This window comes from Bos taurus, chromosome 4 (genome assembly GCF_002263795.3).
Source record: "Bos taurus isolate L1 Dominette 01449 registration number 42190680 breed Hereford chromosome 4, ARS-UCD2.0, whole genome shotgun sequence".
Taxonomy (NCBI): Eukaryota; Metazoa; Chordata; class Mammalia; order Artiodactyla; family Bovidae; genus Bos; species Bos taurus.
This window is the reverse complement of record NC_037331.1, coordinates 25,124,149-25,146,702: the sequence shown is the minus strand read 5'-3', so window position 1 is coordinate 25,146,702 and position 22,554 is coordinate 25,124,149. Positions and strand designations below refer to the sequence as shown.

The 22,554-nt window shown below is 40.7% G+C and overlaps 2 protein-coding genes and 1 non-coding gene across 7 annotated transcripts in view; 1 reads left to right on the top strand and 2 right to left on the bottom strand.

Annotated features, from left to right (window-relative positions):
- Nucleotides 1–15,840, bottom strand: part of BZW2 (basic leucine zipper and W2 domains 2) — a 62,635-nt gene extending 46,795 nt beyond the window's left edge. The window contains exon 1 of one of the 2 annotated variants that reach the window (XM_005205173.5): nucleotides 15,723–15,840. The gene's annotated coding sequence lies outside the window, so the exon portion shown is untranslated. The remainder of the gene's footprint in view (nucleotides 1–15,722) is intronic. The other variant, NM_001104961.1, reaches the window with a different exon arrangement.
- Nucleotides 11,316–11,388, bottom strand: TRNAG-CCC (transfer RNA glycine (anticodon CCC)). The gene has a single exon. It is a non-coding gene; the product is annotated as a tRNA-Gly (tRNA).
- Nucleotides 15,841–16,236: 396 nt separating the features above from the next.
- Nucleotides 16,237–22,554, top strand: part of ANKMY2 (ankyrin repeat and MYND domain containing 2) — a 42,785-nt gene continuing 36,467 nt past the window's right edge. The window contains exon 1 of one of the 4 annotated variants that reach the window (XM_005205176.5): nucleotides 16,237–16,516. In XM_005205176.5, the coding sequence (XP_005205233.1) occupies nucleotides 16,450–16,516 (67 nt within the window). In that variant the 5' untranslated portion in view covers nucleotides 16,237–16,449. The other 3 variants (NM_001075384.2, XM_015468288.3, XM_005205177.5) reach the window with 3 other exon arrangements.

The window sequence follows — 22,554 nt, the reverse complement described above, 5'->3', positions numbered from 1 at the left end:
AAATTATCTTTTTAAAAAGTGAAAAACCTGCTCTAAAATGAGCTTTTACAAACTGAGAATAACCTTGCTGACATAAATATTACAATCTGAAAATGTATCTAGATTGCCTAAGTTATGAAGACCAAACAATTCAAGATAATGTCAAGCAAATTATTTCTCTTTCAAAGTTTTTAAAAATTATAATTAAAAAACATTCTCAAGAATGTGGAAAAATTATTATTCAATTTATGTACCAAAACTTTCTTCCCACCCATCCCGTGAAAGAAGAGAAACACCTATTTTCACACAGAAAGCAATCTATTTATCATGGAAAAACTTGAATTGCCATTTCACAAGTGAAATTCATTAAAAACAAAGTAACAAAGCCCAAAAGTAATTTCTTTCATGGTTAAAGAGAGAGAATTTTTACCAGTCTTATAAAGTGAACTTACTACATTCTGCTTTTAGATATAAAGGTGACTAAGCTAGATTCCAAGCCCTCAAAGAGCACAGAGTCCAGCAGAGATAAAACACAAACATTTACAGAACAATGAGGCAGGTGAAACAACAGTGGGGCTCCCCTAGGTCAAGAGTAGAGAAGGGATTGACAGGTGTACGCGTAGGGGCAGCAGCTGCATAGTGAAACAGTTACAAATGCAATAACCTTAATCAGTGAAATCTTATTTCACTTGAGAGGCACTGGAAATAGAGTTTCTAATATTTACAGAAAAATTCTCTCATTCAGGATTTTCCCTGTTGGCATTTTCAACAGATTCACTCTAGATCAGCAAACGTTTCCACTGGGGCACAAGTAATGAATATACCTAAGTGTGCATGTGGTTTCCTTAATGTTTCCATACCTCCCCAAACACAACAAATGCCATACAAAATATTTTCTTGTGTTAGCAAAGGAAAAAATACCTGTTAAAGGGTTTGGGTCTTGTACTGAGATACAAAACCAAAAATAGAGCCTGAAACTTCTCCAGTAGCTGAACATGTAAGGAAGGCATTACCCTTTGCCAAAGATGTTTTTATTTCAGAATTTAAAAATATTTTTAAAGTGTGTGCCCCTTCTATTAGAGTCTACAGTATAAATACATAGAATTCTCTAATTACCTTATTATCTTATTTAAATTTTCCTGCTAATGGAGAATTACCACCAAACACAACCTACCTAGGAGTGAATTACTCTATTTTAAAAATTCTTTAGCTCTGTTTATAATACCTTCTTTAGCTTTAAACAGGAAAGTTTGTATCTTCAAAGTTCAGTTATGTGGGCTTGTTTTATACAACCTGAACATATTCTATGTGGAAAATAAGGTAAGAACACATAAATGTTTAAAAAAAGTATGCAAAGATTTTTGACATACACAACATCAAAAATTAAAATAAACAAACACACACAAACAGAGATTCACCTAGTGGTATTGAAAGACTAAGAGAAGATATTCTGTTCACCAAAAGTTTCTATCACTTAGCTGTTACTATTTGGAGCAGAGGCTTGGCTTTTCTCTAAATTTAGCTCCGGTGCTACATTATAATCTGCTCCAGAGAGGGTCAGCCTTTATAAGGCATTCACTGACTCCTGGCCGAAGAAGAGCAAGGACACATAGACTAAGAAACTCCACCAGCCTAAACCTGGGCAAGTCACAGCAGAAGAGCAACAACGGCAGTTCTCCTAGGCCAACCAAAAAAGCTCACAGTTATAACACTGCATTACAATTTATAACTTGATATCCACTAACAGCATGATAATTTGGCTTCCATTCAGAACACTGTAACTCAAACATTCACAGAGAAAAATAAGCTCATGTCCCACCAAAATGGAAATACTCCATGGTTTAAAACAGTACATATTTTTAAAAAATTGTATGTAAAATTGGAAATGTTAGAAGATGAGGTCATAAAAATACTAAAATGATCCACTTAATCAAACATTAGAGACCAGGTCCTCTATTAATGAAATAACAATTGTAAACCAATTTCTATTTGAGCCTAAATGGCTAACTGATCTCACGCCCTTTTCACATTCCATCTCTCACTTCCAACCAGACTCTGGGCAGCAGTGTGACGAGGGGCCAGCAGCACTGAGGGGTCTCACGGCTACTGTAGACTAATTCTGCCACTTGCCCTGCCCACCTTGAGTAGACTGACACCTGGTGTGTTGCCTTCCCTTATACTCTTCTTTAATTCTCTCCATTTTGGAAAGTGTCTGATCAATCAGAGACAGACATATCTTCCAGTTGTCCCTCCTAGGGGAAGCCTGTTCTCAACTAGTAATTAAGAGATCTTGCCTGTCCTGGTCTGGCTCATCTCTCAAGTATGATAACCTATTTTATGTGAGGCATTTAATACCGCTAATATATTCTACACATAGAATAACTGCTATTCAAACAACCTCGACATTATGAATATGGATCCTCTAAAGTGGGGTCACAATCTTTTTCCAGAAGGGGACAGAAAGGTAGTATTTTAGGCTCTGCGAGCTACCAGGTCTCTAGTCTAACTATTCAGTTTTGCTGTTACAGCCTGAAAGTAGCCACAGGCAAAATGCAAAGAGGTGGTCCTGGTTGCATTCCAGTAAAACTTCATTTACAAAATAAATACAAGCTCAAAATGGGCCTCCAGGCTGTAGTCTGCCCACACCCATCCTGGAAAGGTGTACCTAACACTGCTGTGTATGGCAGTGAAAATGTTCTGTATCTGCACTGTCTCATATGGTAGCCACTAGACACCTGTAGCATCCTTGAAGTGTGGCTAGTGTGAATGAGGAAGAAAATGCTTAGTTTTATTTAATTTTTACTAATTAAAACTGAAACAGCCAACATGCCTAGTGGCTATCATGACAGGGAATGCAGTTCCAAAGCATTCCCCATGGCTCAACACACAAACTTGAGAAGAAGATGAAAATACACTCAAAGAAAGGCAGTTTTTTACTTAGCATTTTTCAAATAAAGTAACTGCAGAGCGTTCTGCCCAAATTTCAAAACTATGTGTCTACAGCAGGAAAGAAAAGAAAAAATACCAAACTCCAAAGTGAAACTCTCTGTGTACAATCAATATTACTTAAGACAATGGAAACAAAAAGACTTCTGATTGATTCTGATACTAAAAATTATTTTTGCTGTTGTTTAGTCGCTAAGTTGTATCTGACTCTTTGTGACCCCATGGACTGCAGCCCACCAGGCTCGTCTGTCCATGGGATTTCCCAGGCACACTTTATCCTTTGGGTATAATACTGTTGCCCTACAAAATTATACCCAAAGAATAAAGTGTGTTGTAAAGATGCAATAACACCAGCGCACAAAACTCAAAATATTACTGAGCCACTTCACTGCAATATTCTAGGGAAATACTCTGTGTTTAGGAGCAAGTTTCAAGAATTACCTTTTATTCTATCTTCCAAATAGGTAAAATAATTTCCATAAAAAGAACTAAAAATATGTCCATAATTATAAACTATTCTCCCTTCCATTAAAGCTAAAACTGCAAGAACAAACATCATAAAATCCTGTATAAAACATTGTCTTGGGATCATTTGGGTTGATAATACTGCAGCATCATTCTCTCAAAAGAAAAGAAATTAAATTGCTCTGTGAAACCTTAAATTATGAACATTCTAAAGCAATAAACTAAATATATACCTATAATAATAATACACAATTTTGTTGCCCAGCATAACATTAGTTTGGTCAATATCTTTATCATGATTCCTCTCTGGAATCAAAATCACCCAGCCTCTACAACAAGCTTCATTCTATCTCCCAGCAAATTCTACATAACTTTCAGTATTTATAATAATTGCAATAACATTAAAATTTAAACTAAGTAGCCTATCTATAAAAGAAGAATGTTTTTAAATACAGTCAAATATTCTTTAATATAAATATTATTGTTATATTCATATCATATCCTCTTCACTTTTATAATCAATGAAATCAAAGAACAAAAATATTTATCTTAAAAAGTACAAAACAATAAACTACAGTTGTCTTCTCAAAATTTTACAACAATAGTTTCCAGTGAGGAACATTAACAGTTGGAACTTAAATTGTGGTAAGCAATGACTTTATAAGAAAGAGGGATCAAAAGCCTAAGGAATTGTGCTGTGAAAAAAAATACACTAAGAGTTAATTATGTTCATCTAAATCTTCCTTAAGAAGCCATAAAAGCATCATGATTAAATTTTCATTATAACATTTCCAAATCTATTTCATGTCTTAAACTTTATCTTGTTTTTGAATACTGTATTTTTGCTTCCCTTTTAATTAAAATATTTCAGAAATTACATTTTAAGTATCACTGTACAACCTCTTCATTGAAATAAGATGATTACATCATGTCCTTTATTTCATCTCAATGAAGTTATTTTCAAAAACTCCCAAGAAGTATAAATAACTCCTAAATAGTTTCACTCTGCTTATCCATTCATGCTATCTATTTAATGAACTCTATACAAAGTCCCTGGGGCAAGCACACCTCCTTCTCTGGGAGCTTCCACTTTCCCCAGATGCAATCTCTCCTGGGCCCTTCCCTTCCCCCAGCAACTGACCACCCCTCTCAGCTTCCCAGATGGCCTAATCTTGCTGATGTCATTCTTATATCTCAACACTCTGAAAAACACAAACACACCTTCAACTACACACACTGTATATACTTCAGTTTTTAGAAAAGCCATCCCTCAAACATAACATCTCAGGGTGTTTTACTAACAAAATGTCCTAAAACCTTTGTGCTAGATGAGACCCTTAGAATTTTTATCTACAAGAGGATGGTGATAAGAGCTGCATACCTACTACGAAACTTCAAGCTGTAAATTGGGAGAATTTAGAGGAAATGGTAGCATGAAACAGACAAATACCCAATGATTAAATGTCTAGCTGTGGTTTAAACATATTTATTAATTTATCAAGCATTTGAGGGGAGCTTACTCTGTGTCAAGCACTGCGACACAGCAGTGGCTTCACTCCAGGGTTAATTTAATTTTCTTTCCCAAGGGACATTTGGCAGTGTCTGCAGACATTTTTGTTTGTCATGCTGGGAGGATTGGGGTGCTACTGGAATCTAGTAGGTTGAGGCCAGGGATGCTGTTGAACCATCTATAATGTTGTAGGAGAGCCCCCTACAGCAAAAGGTTATCTGGTCCAAAATTTCCAGTGTCAAGGTTGGAAGACCCCATACTACAGAGGAAAAAAGGCAAGCAAAGCCAAAGATGGGCCTTGCTCTCAAGAACTGAAAATTATACACACGGGTCTACACATATCAGAGCAGCAATCAGGCAGATATTTCCTTGAGTGATTTATTTTTGTTTGCCAAACAATAATGTCAGTTTTAGACAAAACAAATGTATCACTGATTAGCTCTGGTGAGGAGTGATGATAATGAGGAGGCTATGTATGTGGGCAGAGGGTATATACGAAATCTCTGTACCCTTAACTTTGATGTGAACCGAAAAAAATTAAGTTTAAAAAATTAGCAGGGAGTGGTGTCAAATGCCAGGGCGCAGTTGATTTAGGCTAATTTTGTATCAAACACAAAAGTGATGGGAATGTTTATTACTATCAGTACAAACAGAAGATTAGATGGTAAGTTATTATGGCAAGGGGGATTGAAATCTGTTCCTCTCTTAGCATGTTAATCAAGGAGAAGAAAACAGAATTTTCTGAAAAACAAAACAAAAAAGACTGGTAGCTAGTGGTAGAATATTGCTTTGGAGCAGTGGCTTAAAAAACATGGGAATGGACCTTCAGGAAGTTCAAACTTGGTGGTGGGCAGAAATCCAAATGTCTTCTCACTTGTGAGTTCTCCCAGGCCACTCCTGCCCCCATTCTCCCAGGAGGGAACCTGCCCAAGCCTGTCTAGCAGATGAAGCTTTATTTGAAGAGTTGCACACACACACAAAGTTACACACGCCTATTTCACAATGAGGAGAGCATACACTGGATATAAGTATCCAGTCTTAGCCCTGGGACTTATGGGACACAGCACACTTATATGAGACTGCATTCCCAGGTACGATTTTAAAGGAGTGAATCATACAAACTCACGGAGAAGGCGATGGCACCCCACTCCAGTACTCTTGCCTAGAAAATCCCATAGATGGAGGAGCCTGGTGGGCTGCAGTCCATGGGGTCGAAAACAGTCGGACATGACTGAGCGACTTCCCTTTCACTTTTCACTTTCATGCATTGGAGAAGGAAATGGCAACCCACTCCAGTGTTCTTGCCTGGAGAATCCCAGGGACGGGGGAGCCTGGTGGGCTGCCATCTGTGGGATTGCACAGAGTCGGGCACGACTGAAGTGACCTAGCAGCAGCATACAAACTCAAATTAAAAGGGGGAAAGAAGACCAGAGCACAATTACAAACTCTCATGTATACTTTCTAAAAAAGCCTAAATATATAGAGAATAACTCCTTTGCATTCACTTATTAAACATACACTGTACTGTGCTAAGTCACTTCAGTCTTGTCTGACTCTTTGCAACCCTGTAGACTGGGGCTTGCTAGGCTCCCCTGTCCATGGGATTCTCCAGGCAAAAATACTGGAGTGGGTTGCCATGCCCTCCTCCAGAGGATCTTCCAGATCCAGGAGTCAAACCCAAGTCTCTAACGTCTCCTGCACTGGCAGACGGATTCTTAACCACTAGCGGCACCCAGGAAGCCCTATCTGGTTCTGGGCAATAGGGATGCAGTGGGGACCAGACAAGATGCATAGATAAGAGGCCTGGTGCTCACTTTCTAGCAGGTGGACTTCTGAGCCAAGCACTGCACAAAATTACCTGGCAGTGTGAGTTAAGAAGGAATGGTCTCCAGTATGTTAAAGTCCATCACATGATGAATTTGAGTTTCAAATTGTGTTTAGTAATGCTTTAACAATTCGATGTATGTTGTTGTTGTTTTTTACTTTTTAACTTATAATGGCTATCCATGAAGCTTGGAACACTTTGAAACCCAAAGAACTAAACCTAGACCCACTCTGATAAGCTTAAGACTCTGATAGACTCTGATAAGACTCTGAGATGTCATGCCACTTGTCTGAGGCCATGCATTCCATTCTAACCTTGGTGATAACAGCAGAGATCAAAGAGGAAAAATCAAACACAGAACAGCCAGGGCCAGAACCCATCAACTGTCTCCTCAGAATGCACTTCCTCCAAAGAACCAACCAAAATTGTAGGGTAACAATTTACACGATCCTTGACGGCAGCTTTTTCATTATTTGCCTTATGGATTTTATGGGTTTAGAGTTAAGAGAGAGTGAAGCATAAATATTAATTTTAATGTCTAGTTCAGCACTTGGATAAACTAAATTAGCATATGTTACCTCCAAAACGCCAAATAGTTCTCTGTGGAGTTCTAGTAAGGACAAACACATTCATCTTTAGCAAGAGGATTTAACAGAAATCCTGACTCTCATGGACATGTAAATAGTAGGAAATTTATGGCTCCCTGGTTTCTGGTACTATGGGAGCCAGTGCTCAACTTGCTTCCTGCAGAGGCTCGACCCTAATGTAAACACCATCTTCACACTCCTCCACGAGGAGAAGTGGCATCCTTTCCTCTAGCAAGCAGCTTCCTCTGTACCAGAAACACGGGCTTCTCCTTCCTGTTTACAATAACCCCTTTCTATTACCTTGTATACTGAGAAGAACGTATGTCCTGTTCTTTTTTTTTCTTAGAAATGGTCACAAATCCAGGAAGCCATAGAGGCTGGTTTGAAAACCATTCAAGTCTTTTGTGTGAATATGTGAAAAAGGATGACAGTAGAATATTATAAAATTGCATACCTCGCAGTGGCTTATGATAAAGTCTCCACAGTGCGAAGAGTTAATATTCATTACTGTTACCCTTCTCTGCCCAGTGGTTGTCTTCAATTTACTTAGTACTCCTCAAAATAACAGTGCATCTAACAATTATTTTCTGAAAGTCCTCATCTAACATAAAAATAAGTTGGATTATGAGAAGAGGAAACATAATTCTACATCTCTCACAAATTTGTTATTATTGTTTTCCTATTAATACATCATTTCTGTAATTAAGATAATTAAAGATAACAAAACAAAAAATACCAAAGGCTACACCTCCAGTTAAAAAATCAGGCAAGAACAATGAAAGCACTCTCTTGGGTGTTTGTCAAAAGAATGGGTCATTCAGTGAGTTATCTAAACCTTTTATTTTCAAAATAGTTTACAAATATGACTATCAGAACATTTTCTGGCACTCTTCACTCGTCACATGCCAAATTTAGAACAGGTCAGTTCATTCTAGCTGGTATTTAACTGCCCAAAAGATACTTGTTGAAGAGACCCATGGCCCCAGCACAGAAATCAGAGTGAGCTAAGAATGAAAAATATTCTTGTATACACTGCTGATAGTGGTAGATTTTATATTTTAAAAAATTTAGAAATTATTTTAAATTATCACAAATTTTTTTCCCCAGTAAATATAAAGGAAAAAATGTTGTGGAAACTCCTAATGACAATCACAATCCCGCATTAAAATGATTCACATTAATCTGATTACTAAATCCCTGAGTTGCATCTCTCAGGTTTAACTATTTCAGTCTATTCCATTCGTCAATAAAAGTAGGAAAAAAATCAGAACAATCCAATTGGAAAAAAAATCAGAGAATAAAATTCTTTAAAGGTACTGTATAGATAAAAACAGTTTCCATGGATTATATTTCATTTGCAAAATAAATTTCATAAACAATTTCCTACTCATTTGATTGTCTAGATGTTTTGACTATTGATATTTTAACTATTTTGGATAATTTTGAATCAGTTTGTATTCAAGGACACAATATTCTAATAAGTATATGATTTTTTTCTTCCATTGCTTCATGTCCATTATTAACTTTCCTGCTACCAACAATTCTAAAGATACTGCTTTATAATTTTCAGTTTAGTCGAAAACATGTGATGTCATAAACTACTTGAGAACAACAAACCCAGTGTGCTTTAAAATATAATCTACCACTTCTACGACTTAAAGATTTCTAGTTCTAAGATGGTCAGCCAGAAAATTATAGGCAATATTTATTTTATAAATATTTATGTTATAGTATATTATGGAGTTGTTTTCTTAGGGGTTGTTCTCCCTGGAATGTTTTCCATTTTCTGGCTCACCTGCTCAAATTCACCAATCCTTCCAGACTCTGTTCAGAATCTCATTTTCTCTGACCCTCCCACTGAGCGCCACCCATTCGGGAACCTACATATGTGGACTGTGTTGCTCAGATTAGGCATTGGAGAAGGCTGTTTGAAGGAGGAGCTGAGAAGGATTTGAGTAAAATGTGATGCAGAAATGTGTGGAGGAGGGCACTCTGGGAGCAGGAAACCTGTGGGTGGATAGGGGAATAACCACATTGTTCAAATTAAAGTTGAAAGACTGGAAGGAGCCAGACAGCCACTTGAACAGGCAAAGGACTCTAGTCCTTATTGTGTCAGAGACTGGCAGGTCTCCTAGAGGACACTGGAAGCCTCTTGAAGACAAAGATCACATATATCATTTGGGATTTGCTGAAAACAACAGATACGCACCAAGATCTTTCTTATCAATATATATATATACATGCACATATATATATATATAATGTTAATCCTGAGATAGTTATTAGAATTATATCTTTTATGAAAGTCTCTCTTGAAAAATGAATCTCTTCCAAAATGTAGGGAGAAGGGCTTATATGAATACTAATTTCTATACAATTTTACTTTAAAATGACTTCTTACCTAGGCCTACAACTGTTATTCATCTACTTCTCAACTGTAAAAACAGGGAGAATTGGCCCTAAAAATATCAATTAGTTTTTATATAACACTTTATAGTTCACAGGGCATCCTCAAGAATCCTCAAAGTCACATGTAAGTTTGGTTACCATCCCTGTTTTATATATGAACAAAGTGAAAGCAAGAGAGATTGCCTTGGAAAAGCCACTTCATCACAGAGCCTTGGCTTTGCCACTCTAATTCTCAGGGCTATGGGGCTGTGCTTGGCTGTCTCCCAGGGCTCATCCATAATCATTTCCCACCAGGTCAGAAGAGGCTACTTAATGGGACTGCTATACTCCACAATCAACAGACCAGGAAGAGATTTTACTCAGAGGCTGATGAATGTAGTTTTAAGGGCTGCTTTGTCTGCTGGGTTGTTCTAAAAACCCAGCAAAAGACAATCAGATAACAAGACGTAAAAACACCGATTTTCTACCTTAAATGTATTTATTGGGAAGGCAAACACTACCTTTCCCTTCTGATGCAGAAATAGCTTTCTATTTTTAATTATTGCAATTGCTTTACTATACTCAGAGATAAAGAGGCAGCAGCCTAGAGTTTTAAATTCCACAGTGACCTAGCTAATATAAATACATATGAGTTGAAGTTGGAAGCACCCGAGTGTGTACTTCAACATGACCTGGCAATGAGACTGGATTGGCTGCATTGCCGTAGATATTGTGAAGGCTTGGCTTTAAAGCTTAACTAAATATGCTTTAAAAACCTTTCCAAAAAAAAAAAAATCTGCAAGATTATAAATGATACCAAAATATTTCATGTTGGCCTCTGGATATATTAACATTTCATAAGTCCAAAACATCATACAAGAAATGTAAACATCAGGACACACAAGTTATAAAGTTTTAGAATTCAGAAAGCAGGTGTCAAAATGAGCATTTAGTTAAGCAAACCCTGAGGACGGGTGTGTCAGGCACACCTGAGTGTGGTCCTCATTTTCCTACACTGAGATATTTGTTCTAACTACACTGATGCTGCTCACAACATTACCAAAGTACTCCTTCTTTGGAAACGTCTTCTGACGTGGTCTATGAGACGGAGAAGAAAATTGGTCTCTCTACTTCATTCATATCTTGATTTTCTCAGTTAAACGAAATACATTTGCACCCCTTGTTCAGACTTGTCTGCAAATTACTCTGTCAGAGTTCAAAAAGGATGAAGATTAACTGACATCAGGATATTCATAAGCCTGTGACACAGTGCTGAGATATGCCACCTACCCCTTCTTCATTCGGGGGAGAAGTTAAAGTGTGACATGAACAGTTTATGCAAATGCATTGTTCACAAGACAATGTTTTGCAGATTTAGGTGTAACTGTTTTAACATTAAATGGATAACTGCATAAGCTAAACTCCAAAAACAGAGAAAGAACATTTGTATCCATATTGCTTTCTTTTTTTAAAAAAACTGAAACAACAATTTCTTAAGAGGCTGTAATACTTCCAAACCTTCCTTTTTATTTCTTTATTTTTTAAAATTTATTTGGCTGCACAGGATTTTACTTGCTACATGCAGGATGCCTTAATTGTGGCATGTGGGCTGTAGTTCCCTGACCAGGGATTAAACCTGGGTCCCCTGCATTGGGAGCACAGAGTCTTAACCACTGGACCACCAGGGAAGTCTCAAACCTTCCTTTTCAAAACTTCATTACGGAAAAATCTCAAAGAGAATAAGTCTAAAGAAGTCTATGTACTCACTGCCCAGTTTAAACTGTTAACAGCATGGTGAGTTTTGTCTCATTAATATTCTTACTCAGTCTCTGCCCTCACTGTCACAAAATTAGATTAAAGCCAGTGTTAGAAATAATTCAGTACCCGTGTCTAAAAGATAAGGGATATTTTAAAATATAACCATAATATTAGTTTCAGACCTAAAGGAAAATGAAATTCCTTAAGATCATCAAATATCCAACTCAGTCAAGAAGTGTACCTAAGACAAGAGAGTCAAATGTCAAGGAAAACATTACCCCCAAAGTTACAACACTCAAAAATGAGCTATTCCCCTGCAATAAAACACAAATAGCATTCTCTTAAAGCACACAGTTGGAAGTCAAGGGTTTCAAAGAGAATCCAGGAATGGTTTGCAAAATTTGTAACACGTACATACGAACAATTTTTTTTTTCTTGGTTGATAGCATTCATCAGAATGTCAAGCAGCTTGAGACTGAAAACATTTAAAGACCTTCTGCCCTTGGTTACGACTATGTGTGCTTAGTGCCACATCACCTCACATTGCCAGGAAGGATTAGTCAAGTAGGGAAATAAATCTACCTAAAATAACTTAGAGATCAAGCTGAATTCAACTCAGTACGCACTGAGCACACACTAAGCGCAAGACACTGGGTCACGGTCTCGAGAAGCAAAAGTAAACTAATACTAGTTAATTTATAGTATAGGAGGAGAACGGGTCAAATAGATTAACAAACGCTGAACTAGAGAGCCGTGGGAAAGGTGCTGGCTTTAGGGTATTTCATGGAGCTCCAGATGAAGCAGCAAAGACGTTAATTTAGGGGTGCGGGGAGGGATCAGGGCTAACAAGGAGATTGGAGAACGTTAGAGGATGTCAGCAATTGTACCAGCAACTCATGAGGAAAGACTGTCCTTATCACCCTTGTTGAACAGGAATAAACATGTTTACTGGGGCCTGTATTCCCCTCCTGGATAGGGTAGAAGAAAGTTTCTTGAAAGTTGACACTTGATCAGATCTGGGAAGGAGAGAAACACTCAGTAAAGAGGAAAGGGAGGTCATTCCAAGAAGAGAGAAAAGCAGGAACAGAGGGGTAGAAGTTACTGGCATGTTAGGGAATCAGCAGTGAGGTGACCTTAGAGCAGAGTATGTGGGAAGGGCTGGCTGACTGGAAATGCTGGCTGGGACCAGAAGTCAGAGCCTCCCAGACCAGACTTGGGCCTCTATTCTGCGGCTCATGGGGAGGAACTGGAAGTAGACCTCCAGCCCAGACCAGAGCCTCTTCTCTGCGGCCCGTGGAGAGCCACCGACAGGTTTTTAAGGGAATCAGTTCTGTCTTTACAAAGTGTGTCTCACCCTTCAGTAGATGATGAGCGCTCACTGTTTATTGGTGGTGGTGCCTTGAATGAGCCGGACGGGAAGCAAGCTACTTAGGAATCCATTGCAATCGGCTGAGAGGTCCAGGGTATTAGGAGTAGGCAAAGGGCTGACAGGGACACATATGAGAATTTCAGACATTTCAGACATCTTTTTTTTTCCCCACAGAAGAGGAAAGAAACCAAAGCATCATATAAATTCCATTACACAGTGTGCAAGTGTGTTAGCACACTTCTCATTTGTTTAAAAAAAAGTGGAAATACACCTGCAAGTTATAAACACATACAATTTCTTAGTAAAGGTAGGAGAAAAATAGACACTGTGGGTTGTAGGACATGGAGAAAAACTGGGAAGAGGCTGGAGAGTTTTTTCTATCTTTGTCACACTGAACCACATAAGAATATATACTTTCCCCCTTACTTCCAGCCACGTAAATAGAGAATAACGCAAAGAGAAAAGGTTTTGGAGACAGATCGAGGTTCCAGTTTGGGCTGTGATACTTCCTAACTGTAGGGTTGTGGGCAAATTAACTTCTTTTTGTTTCTGTCTTCTTATTTTCAGAAACAGGGGTAATATTGGCTAATTTCTGGGTCATTACAACAACGATTAAACTAATCCTATACAAAGCTTCTGGTGGACTATCTGGTGCTGACTAAATACCCAGTAAGCAGTAGCTGTTTTATTACCAACAAAACTTCTTTGATGTGAACACATTCTTCATACAAAAAAAGTTCCTTGAACAAGTCTGAGGTATGCTCATTAGCCAGTCCTATTCCTACATTCAATATTAACACTGTACAAAACAATGAATGTAACCCATATGATAAACACTACCCATTACATTATCTAGAAATTTAGAATTAACATGTTATTTACATGCATTTCAAGGCAGATGTTAGCTGCTTTATTTCTAGCTGCCTAGATTTACTGAATGAACGTAGTCACAGAGGACTAAATATCAACAAGGCACCAGGAAAACAAGTAATAAGTTGCTATCCTTCAGAAACTGACAACCTCAGTGAGACAAACAGGTGTGACCTTCAAGTAACCATGGCCCCAATTTGGCAGAAGAGATGGAAATTCTGGCAATGAAGCACCCAATTCTGTAATATCCCTTCAGTTCAGTTCAGTCGCTCAGTCGTGTCTGACTCTTTGTGACCCCGTGAATTGCAGCACGCCAGGCCTCCCTGTCCATCACCAACTCCCGGAGTTCACCCAAACTCATGTCCATTGAGTCAGTGATGCCATCCAGCCATCTCATCCTCTGTCGTCCCCTTCTCCTCCTGCCCCCAATCCCTCCCAGCATCAGAGTCTTTTCCAATGAGTCAACTCTTCGCATGAGGTGGCCAAAGTATTGGAGTTTCAGATTTATAGAATGTTAAATCACCTGGTAAGGAAAGGTTACTCTGTAAGCATTTTCTTAGGTTTGTGGGTTGCTCCTTCATGAGACTGTGTTTTCAATCAGCTGTAACTGTGGCACTAGCAGCATTCTAAGTGTTACAAAAGATGGGTCACTCAAAAGCCTTACTACTTGTTTGAACAGTCACATCATTATTAAAGCATCCCTGAACAAAAGTTTCTTTGTTATACATTGAGTTGAATAATTTCAGACCATTTTCATGTGAGATGTTCTGGCTCAGATTTGTCCCAGCCTGCAGAGATGAAGCCTTAGACAAGAAAACATGTGGGATTGGGGCGGGGGGGGGGGGGGGGGGGGGGGAGGTTTTTTTTTGTTGTTGTTAAAGGCAGGAAATAAGGGTGAACATCTTCCAGGATTTCAGAAGTGTTAGTGAATGCTTCCAAGAAATGAAGGTGTAAGGCCAGAAGAAAATACATTTCACTTCATATATGGCACAAGAAGGGAGAAAGAGTGGTGGGGAGGGATGCTTAACAAAAAAAAATCTACGTAATCATTCAAATAATTCTCTTGGAAGCAGAAGGGTCTTAGGAGAAACACTAATACTAGACTGTAGAAAAACAGTAAACACTAATTTCTAAACAAGCTTTCACCAATGCTGTAAATATATTATGGATAAGCACTCGGGAGGAATGACTGACTTCATATTAGCAAGCAAGTCTTGTGGCTGAGCCACAGGAGGGTGCACACTTGTATTTATCCCCTAGCTTCCCATAGTGAAAGCTTGAGGTTACATATTACAGTTGAATGAAGGTTGGATTAAGAGGCTAATCTAATGCTATATATAGACAGCAACACCAATTTAATCTCCGCCCCTTCCCCCTCCCCTCCCTATTTCCATAAATCTCAAGATCTGAGTTACAAAGAGACTGGGAACTCTAGCAGAGTGAAAAGGCCCTTCCTCCCCCCTCCCCCTTGACTGTCTCTCCTAAATCAAGTATTAGTGCACGTGTAAATTGCTTCCAAACACCCTTTACAGGCACACAGGGCGATCAGATCCGGTTTTCTTCTACAGCTTCCACAGAAGCCGGAGGAGATGACAAGTGGGGGCGAGGGGTAGGTTGCCAGAAGAGACTTATTCTCACATGCTTTCACCTCGCTTGTAATGGGGAGCTCTCCTTTCCTCCCCACCCGTAGTTCAGAGCCTCAACCTTGGCTTCCTCCGGAGTTGCATCTGGCGGTGCCACGCACGAGACGCTGTGCACCCGCCACTTCCCACCGCGTGGCCAGCCCCTGCCCGCTCTTGGTCTCTCGGGGCGGCCAAACGTGGCGAGCGGTGGGTCTTTACTCTAGGGCACCGATACGCTGTATAAGCGATCGTAATGGGGTGGAGGGGAGGCTTCCCCACCGAGAGGCAGGAAGCCGCCCGAGCAGGCACATGCTTCCTCCCGGGCAGCTTCGGCCGGAGGGGAAGCTCCCAGTCGGGCTTTGGCTCCAGTGGTCTAAGGCTTCCCGGCTCTCCCCTGCCCTACCTGGTTTGCTTCTCACCTGTCCGAGGAGGTAGCGGCGACGCGCGAGGCTGGGGGCTGCGGCGATCCCGGCAGCGGCGGTGGCAGAAGCGGCAGCGGTGGTGGCAGACAATGGAGGAGTGAAGGACAGACACATTGACATCCACACGGAGCTCGGCGCAGCCCCGCCTCCCACGCCGCTCCGCCTCCCAGCCCGCCCCCGGCCCGGGCCGCTCCACTTCCAGGGAAATAAAGGGGGGAGGTTGTATAGCGAGAACCAGGGAGATGCAGGCCCAAGAAGAAATTTTCGAACATAGAAGTTCCAGATAGAGAATTTAATTATTGTGTGCCCTTAAATATCTGAACCGGAAAGAGTGGCTTGGGGAAAACGTGCAAGAAGCTTTTAATTACCCCCCAGTGTTTTTCTCCATTTGGTTTTTCCTCCCCAGGCTCTTCCAATGGGACAGCCTCGCTGCTGCCTCCTGCAGCTCCTCCTCCTTGCCGGGCCAACGAGGCGCGGGGGGCCGGGACTACCGCTGGGCCTACGGAGACCGCCCGCCCGGCTCGCCCGAGCTCGCCCGCTGCTCGCCAGCTCCTGGAAGGAGGAGAGAATTCGAATGCTTCCGCGGTTGGCTACTTAGTGTCTTAGTCGCAAGTTGCCTAATATTGCGGCTGGCTTTCCTAATACAGACACGTCGTTTCTTTTTAGTACTCCCGAAGACACAGAATAGCCGTCAAGCTGGCGGAAGCAATGGTTCACATAAAGAAAGGCGAGCTGACCCAGGAGGAAAAGGAGCTGCTGGAAGTCATCGGAAAAGGTGTGGGTGCTGGGCTGCGACGGGGGCTCTGCCTGCCTGGCCGGGGAGGGGAGGGAGGGGCGTGGCGGAGCCCTTGCCGCGCCCCAGGCCCGGCTGACCCCAGGTTGCGGTTTTCCGAGGTTGACACCCTACCACCGGGAAACAGCGCTCCTCCCTTTGGTCTGGGACGAGTTGCGGAGGCGGAGAGGTGGGGAGGGAGAAGCGCAGCTGGGACGAGAGCGGAGGTTGCAGACATTCGTCCTCTGAATCAGCTTTTAGAAGGCGGCACCTTTCCGGGCTCCACATCGGATAATAAAGAGCCACGTGGGGGTGGGGCCTCAGAATGTGCATTCTTCAAAACTCCTCAGGTGAATTGACCACAGTCCGCCTGGGCGATAGTGGCCGTAAAGTTTCAGGCTCATAGACGGGTGTCTACAGGGCCATTTCGACTTCCGGGGGCCGAATGATCTGGATCCCTTGGCTGTCTCCGCCCCCTTTTGGGGGGTGGAGAGAGCTCCTAAGGAGCAGGGTTCTTTATAAGGGCAGAAAACGACATCTGTAACTTGCCTCATTGTGGCTTCTGCCTGCAAGGCCTCCCTGGCATCCTTCCAGAAGCCCCGACCGCCGCAGAAACTCGCGCGAAAGCGAAGGGGTTGAGGAGGCGTCCACACCGCTTGGCGCTCTGGGCAGGGCTGCGATCTGGTAATCGCTCTCTGCGCGTATTCTCTTCCGTTCTCCGAACGCGAGTCCCAATTCCACCGCTCATGGTACTAAGGAGGGAGACGCAGGCCCGGGGGACGAGCCAGAAGCCATGTGTCCCCTCAGTCCCCCAGCGGATATCCCAGAAGAGTTTACTGCCAAGTCCCGTTACCTGGCAGGGGACAACAGCATGAATACGTTGCTTCGGTACTGTCACCACGCGGGGATGGGGATGCGTGGGAACTGCGGGCGTTGTTCACGTGGCTGTTTTAAGCTCAAGAATGAGCTTGCCCTAGATCGGGATCGGCAGAGAGGCTGGTCATAATGACATAAAAAGCTTCCCAATTTCCAGTCTTTCTAAGTAACATGGCTCAGATCTAGACCTACAGAGAGAGAGGAAGGCAAACTTTATACTGACAAGTAAAGTCCACTCGGAAAAGAGAGAAAAATCAGATTGGAACTCAACAGGTGCTGATGACCTGAGCCCACCCGATGTGACCTCAAGAATTTTAAGTCAGTCACAGCTGTGTGTTTGTCATGATAAGTGTTCTTTGCCCAGAATTTGTGGGCCTTGGAGTTAGTGCAGTGTGTTTGTTCAGCGTGGTTCTCGCTGACCTATTTGGCACGCAGTCTTTCTGTTCTGCCTATCTCTGGTTAATTTCTCCCTGCTTTTGGTGGCTCTGGGATTCAGCTCCCCAACCATGTGAGTCTCAGCTCTGTGCCAGGTACAGTGCTGGGCAAAAAAGGAGACAAAGGATCAATTTACAATCCACCAGGGATGCAAATGCTGTTTTTAAGCAGTCCAGGGCTATCACCTTCTCTCAAAAGTGTAAACAAGAGAGCAGTTTTGTAAAGTGGGTCTCTGAAAGGTGTAGATGGGGTGTGTGTGTGTGTGTGTGTATGTGTGTGTATGTATGTGTGTGTATGTGTGTGTGTGTGTGGGAAGGGGAAAGCTTGGATAAATTACTGAGTGTCCACTAGTTTTTATTTGTAAAGATTAAATGAAACAATTGATGTGAATTTAGCCTGGTTAACCCTGTGATTTTTTTTTTTTTGTACTGGGCTCACATTGTTCAACAAATTACATGGACCCTCTTTCAGCTATTTATTGGGTGCAAGCTGATGAGAAAAGAAGTGAGATGGACTTAGTATGTGATACATTCTTGTCAAGTGAAGGTCGGTGGGACATCACCGTACTCTTCAAAAAGTAATGAGAAAACTGTAGCTGACCTTTACCGACTATTATCATGGGTCTGGCATAATTAGCACTTTAGATGTATCCGTGCATTTAATCTTCATAAGCTAGGAATACAGACTTCTCTGTAGCTTAAAAGGTAAAGAATCTACCTGCAATGCAGGAGACCAGGGTTCGATCCCTGGGTTGGGAAGTTCCTTTGGAGAAGGGGATGGCAATCTACCCCAGTATTCTTGCCTGGAAAATTCCATGGACAGAGAAGCCTGGTAGGCTACAGTCTGTGAGGTCGCAAAGAGCTGGACACGACTGAGCAACTAAGACACATATAACACTTTACATTTTAAATGAGTTAGTATATATAAAGTATTTAAGATATTGTGTTGGCTATGATTATGGTAAATATGGCAGTCTCTATTTGATAGATAATAAACCAAGGAATTGAAAAGTTAAATAGCTTGCCCAATGTAACACAGGTAATAAGTGGCAGAGCAGAGATATCATCTGGCCCACAGTTGTAGAAACATGGTGGACTTGAAAACAAACTAAACAAAAAAATGAAAAAATGAAATCAACACCATAGCAGTCCATACCATATCTTACTCACTCTGTAAGGTAATTGCATTAAAATATTATCATCTGTCAAGTTAAATTAATTTTAATTGTAAGTGATTTTGTAGTTTTGTGTGCAAGTGGCTCAGGGGTGAAGAATCTGCCTGCCAAGCAGAAGACAGTGGGTTTAATACCTGGGTTGGGAAGATCCCCTGGAGAAGAAAGAAGCAACCCACTCCAGTATTCTTGCCTGGGAAATCCCATGGACTGATGAGCCTGGTGGGCTACAGTCCATGGGGTCCCAAAGAGTTGGACATGACTTAGCAACTAAACAACAATTTGTAAAAAAAAATTGTTGGCTTATAGCCGAACAAAGGTCATATAACAGAGCTTTTATTTGTACTCATAAGAAGCCTTTTTTTTTTTTTAAAGAAGTGAGTACAGTTCTGATATTTTTCCTCCTTTTGGTACATTTCTCGACTTTGAGAAGCACTGGATTAGTCAGTACTAGTCTGTGAAATTAACAATAAATTTCTAGCCAAGTGTGACCTGTCACCTTGGCCAGTCTGAAATAAGCTCAGCAAAGTTTTGAATGTCTCCATCCTGCTAATCACTGCCCTCCAAAAGTTAAGCAGATTGTAAGGGGGACTTATAGCCCAGAGAATACCACATATGGCACTAGACACTTTAAGAACAATTTCTTCTTTTGAGTGAATTCATATGCTAGCTACTCTACAGGTTGTTTATTTGTTGGAATGCCAAGAAGAAGTTCCAGATGAAACTGAGAAGCTGTTTCTCACATATCCATTTAAATTATAGTCACTGACAGCATCCATTTCACAACATTTCAGAAGAGAAATGAAATCACTGAAGCACAGTTTAGTGGCTTATATTACTTGTAGATTGAGCCATTCTTCCAAGTTCTGATATCTTTTTCACTAAACACTGAGGAAGCACTGTTTCAAAATAAATGAAACCTCCTTTAAGAATATAAACTAGAAGGTCTTTCATTACTTATCTTGTTTAGTACTTGAAATCCCTGGAGTCAGTGTTGCTGATTTCACGAGAAAGTAATGTACTTTCTTTTCTTTTTCTCCTTTTCCATTATTTGTGTTAAAGGAGCTATGAAACAGGCTTGAAGAATAAGGTTTATTCTACCAGTCTTACTGGAGTATAATTTAAGTATGATAAACGATGCATATTTAAAATGCACATTTTTTAAAAGAGAGTTTTGACATAAGTATACATCCACGAAACCTTCACTGCAATCCACACAATGACCAGTTGTGTTACCTCAAAAGATTCTGCATACATTTTGTAATCTGCCACTCCCTCCAACCCTGTCTCTAGGCAACCACCGATAGGTTTCTGTCACTGTTGGTTAAATTTATTTATTCTAGAATTTTATAAAAGTGGAATTATAAAATAAGTACAGTAAATAATCCCCCCCCTTTTTTTTGCATGACTTTTTTCACTCAGCATCATGATTTTAAGGTTCATCTATATGGTACCAACAGTTTGTTTTTTATTTTCTTTTTTTTATTCCCCGTGTATAGATGTATCATTATGTGCTTATCTGGTCACACTTAGGGACATTTCAGTTATTTCCAATTTGGGACTGTTAAAAAGATCCTGCTCTAAGGTTCTGTGGAGTTAATACGGTTATTTCTAGTGCCTCTGATATATAGAAAGATTCAGTTCAGTTCAATCGCTCAGTTGGGTCTGACTCTTTGTGACCCCGTAGACTGCAGCATGCCAGGCTTCCCTGTCCATCACCAACTCCCAGTGCTTGCTCAAATTCATGTCCATTGCGTCAGTGATGCCATCCAACCGTCTCATTCTCTGTCATCCCCTTCTCCTTCCGCCTTCAATCTTTCCCAGCATCAGGGTCCTTTCCAGTGAGTCTGTTCTTTGCATCAGGTGGCCAAAGTATTGGAGTTTCAGCCTCAGCATCAGTCCTTCCAATGAACATCCAGGACTGATCTCCTTTAGGATGGACTGGTTTGATCTCCTTGCAGTCCAAGGGACTCTCAAGAGTCTTCTCCAACACCACAGTTCAAAAGCATCAATTCTTCTGCGCTCAGCTTTCTTTATAGTCCAACTCTCACATCCATACATGACCACTGGAAAAACCATAGCCTTGACTAGACGGACCTTTGTTGACAAAGTAATGTCTCTGCTTTTTAGTATGCTGTCTAGGTTGGTCATAGCTTTTCTTTTAAGGAGCAAGCATTTTTTAATTTCATGGCTGCAGTTACCATCTGCAGTGATTTTGGAGCCCCCCAAAATAAAGTCTTTCATCATTTCCATTGTTTCCCCATCAGTTTGCCATTAAGTGATGGGACTGGATGCCACAATCTTCGTTTTCTGAATGTTGAGTTTTAAGTCAACTTTTTCACTCTCCTCTTTCACTTTCATCAAGAGGCTCTTTAGTTCTTCTTCACTTTCTGCCATAAGGGTGATGTCATCTGCGTACCTGAGGTTATTGATATTTCTCCTGGCAATCTTGATTCCAGTTTGTGCTTCATCCAGCCCAGCATTTCACATGATGTACTCTGCATATAAGTTAAATAAGCAGGTGACAATCAATATTCAGCCTTGACGTACTCCTTTCCCAATTTGGAACCAATCTGTTCAATGTCTAGTTCTAGGTGTTGCCTTTTGACCTGTATACAGATCTCTCGGGAGGCAGGTGAGGTAGTCTGGTATTCCCTTCTCTTTAAGAATTTTCCATGGTTTGTTGTGATTTATACAGTCAAAGGCTTTGGCGTAATCAATAAAGCAGAAGTAGATGTTTTTCTGGAACTCTCTTGCTTTTTCAATGATCCAACGGATGTTGGCAATTTGATAAAGATTCAGGTCTCCTAATAATCAATTATAGCATAGAGTTCAAAAACAAATTTAAATTCAAATACATAGAAACTGTTAACTATATGACTGGGCAGGTTTTATAACCTCTATGGGCTTCCTTGTGTTCATTTACAAAACAGCTCTTTTAGATTCTATTTTTTTTTAATGCAGTGATTCATAATCCTAACTTAAGGACATTTGGTTACAAAGTCTAAAAATAGATACAAGTAGGAGAATTTAGAAACTTTACACTTAAACAGAGTCAGTATTTCAAAATGCATGTTGTAATTAAAAGTCTATTTAAAAATACATTTATAACTATGTATTTATGACTAAATCTGTATCCACATATTATTTTAAAATCCAGACACTTTATTTTATACATGATTTTACTTACACATAAATGTTATAGCAACTAACAAGTCAAAGAGTTTTTTTAAATACTTAACTTTGATATAGCTTCCTCACAAAAAGACATTCTTTTTGGGAAGTGGAGGGAAAGTCCTTCAGTCATGTCTGTCTCTTCCAGGCCAGAATACTGGAGTGGGTAGCCTTTCCCTTCTCCAGGGGATCTTCCCAACCCAGGGATCTAACCCAGGTCTCCCACATTGCAGGTGGATTCTTTACCAGCTGAGCCACCAGGGAAGCCTAGAACTCACGCATATCCAGATCTCATGACCATCTGATGGGTTGCTGGGAACAGAGATGTCATGTTTGTTTCTCCCTTTTTGTTTGTTTTGGCAACTTCTTGTGCTCAGTGAGACCA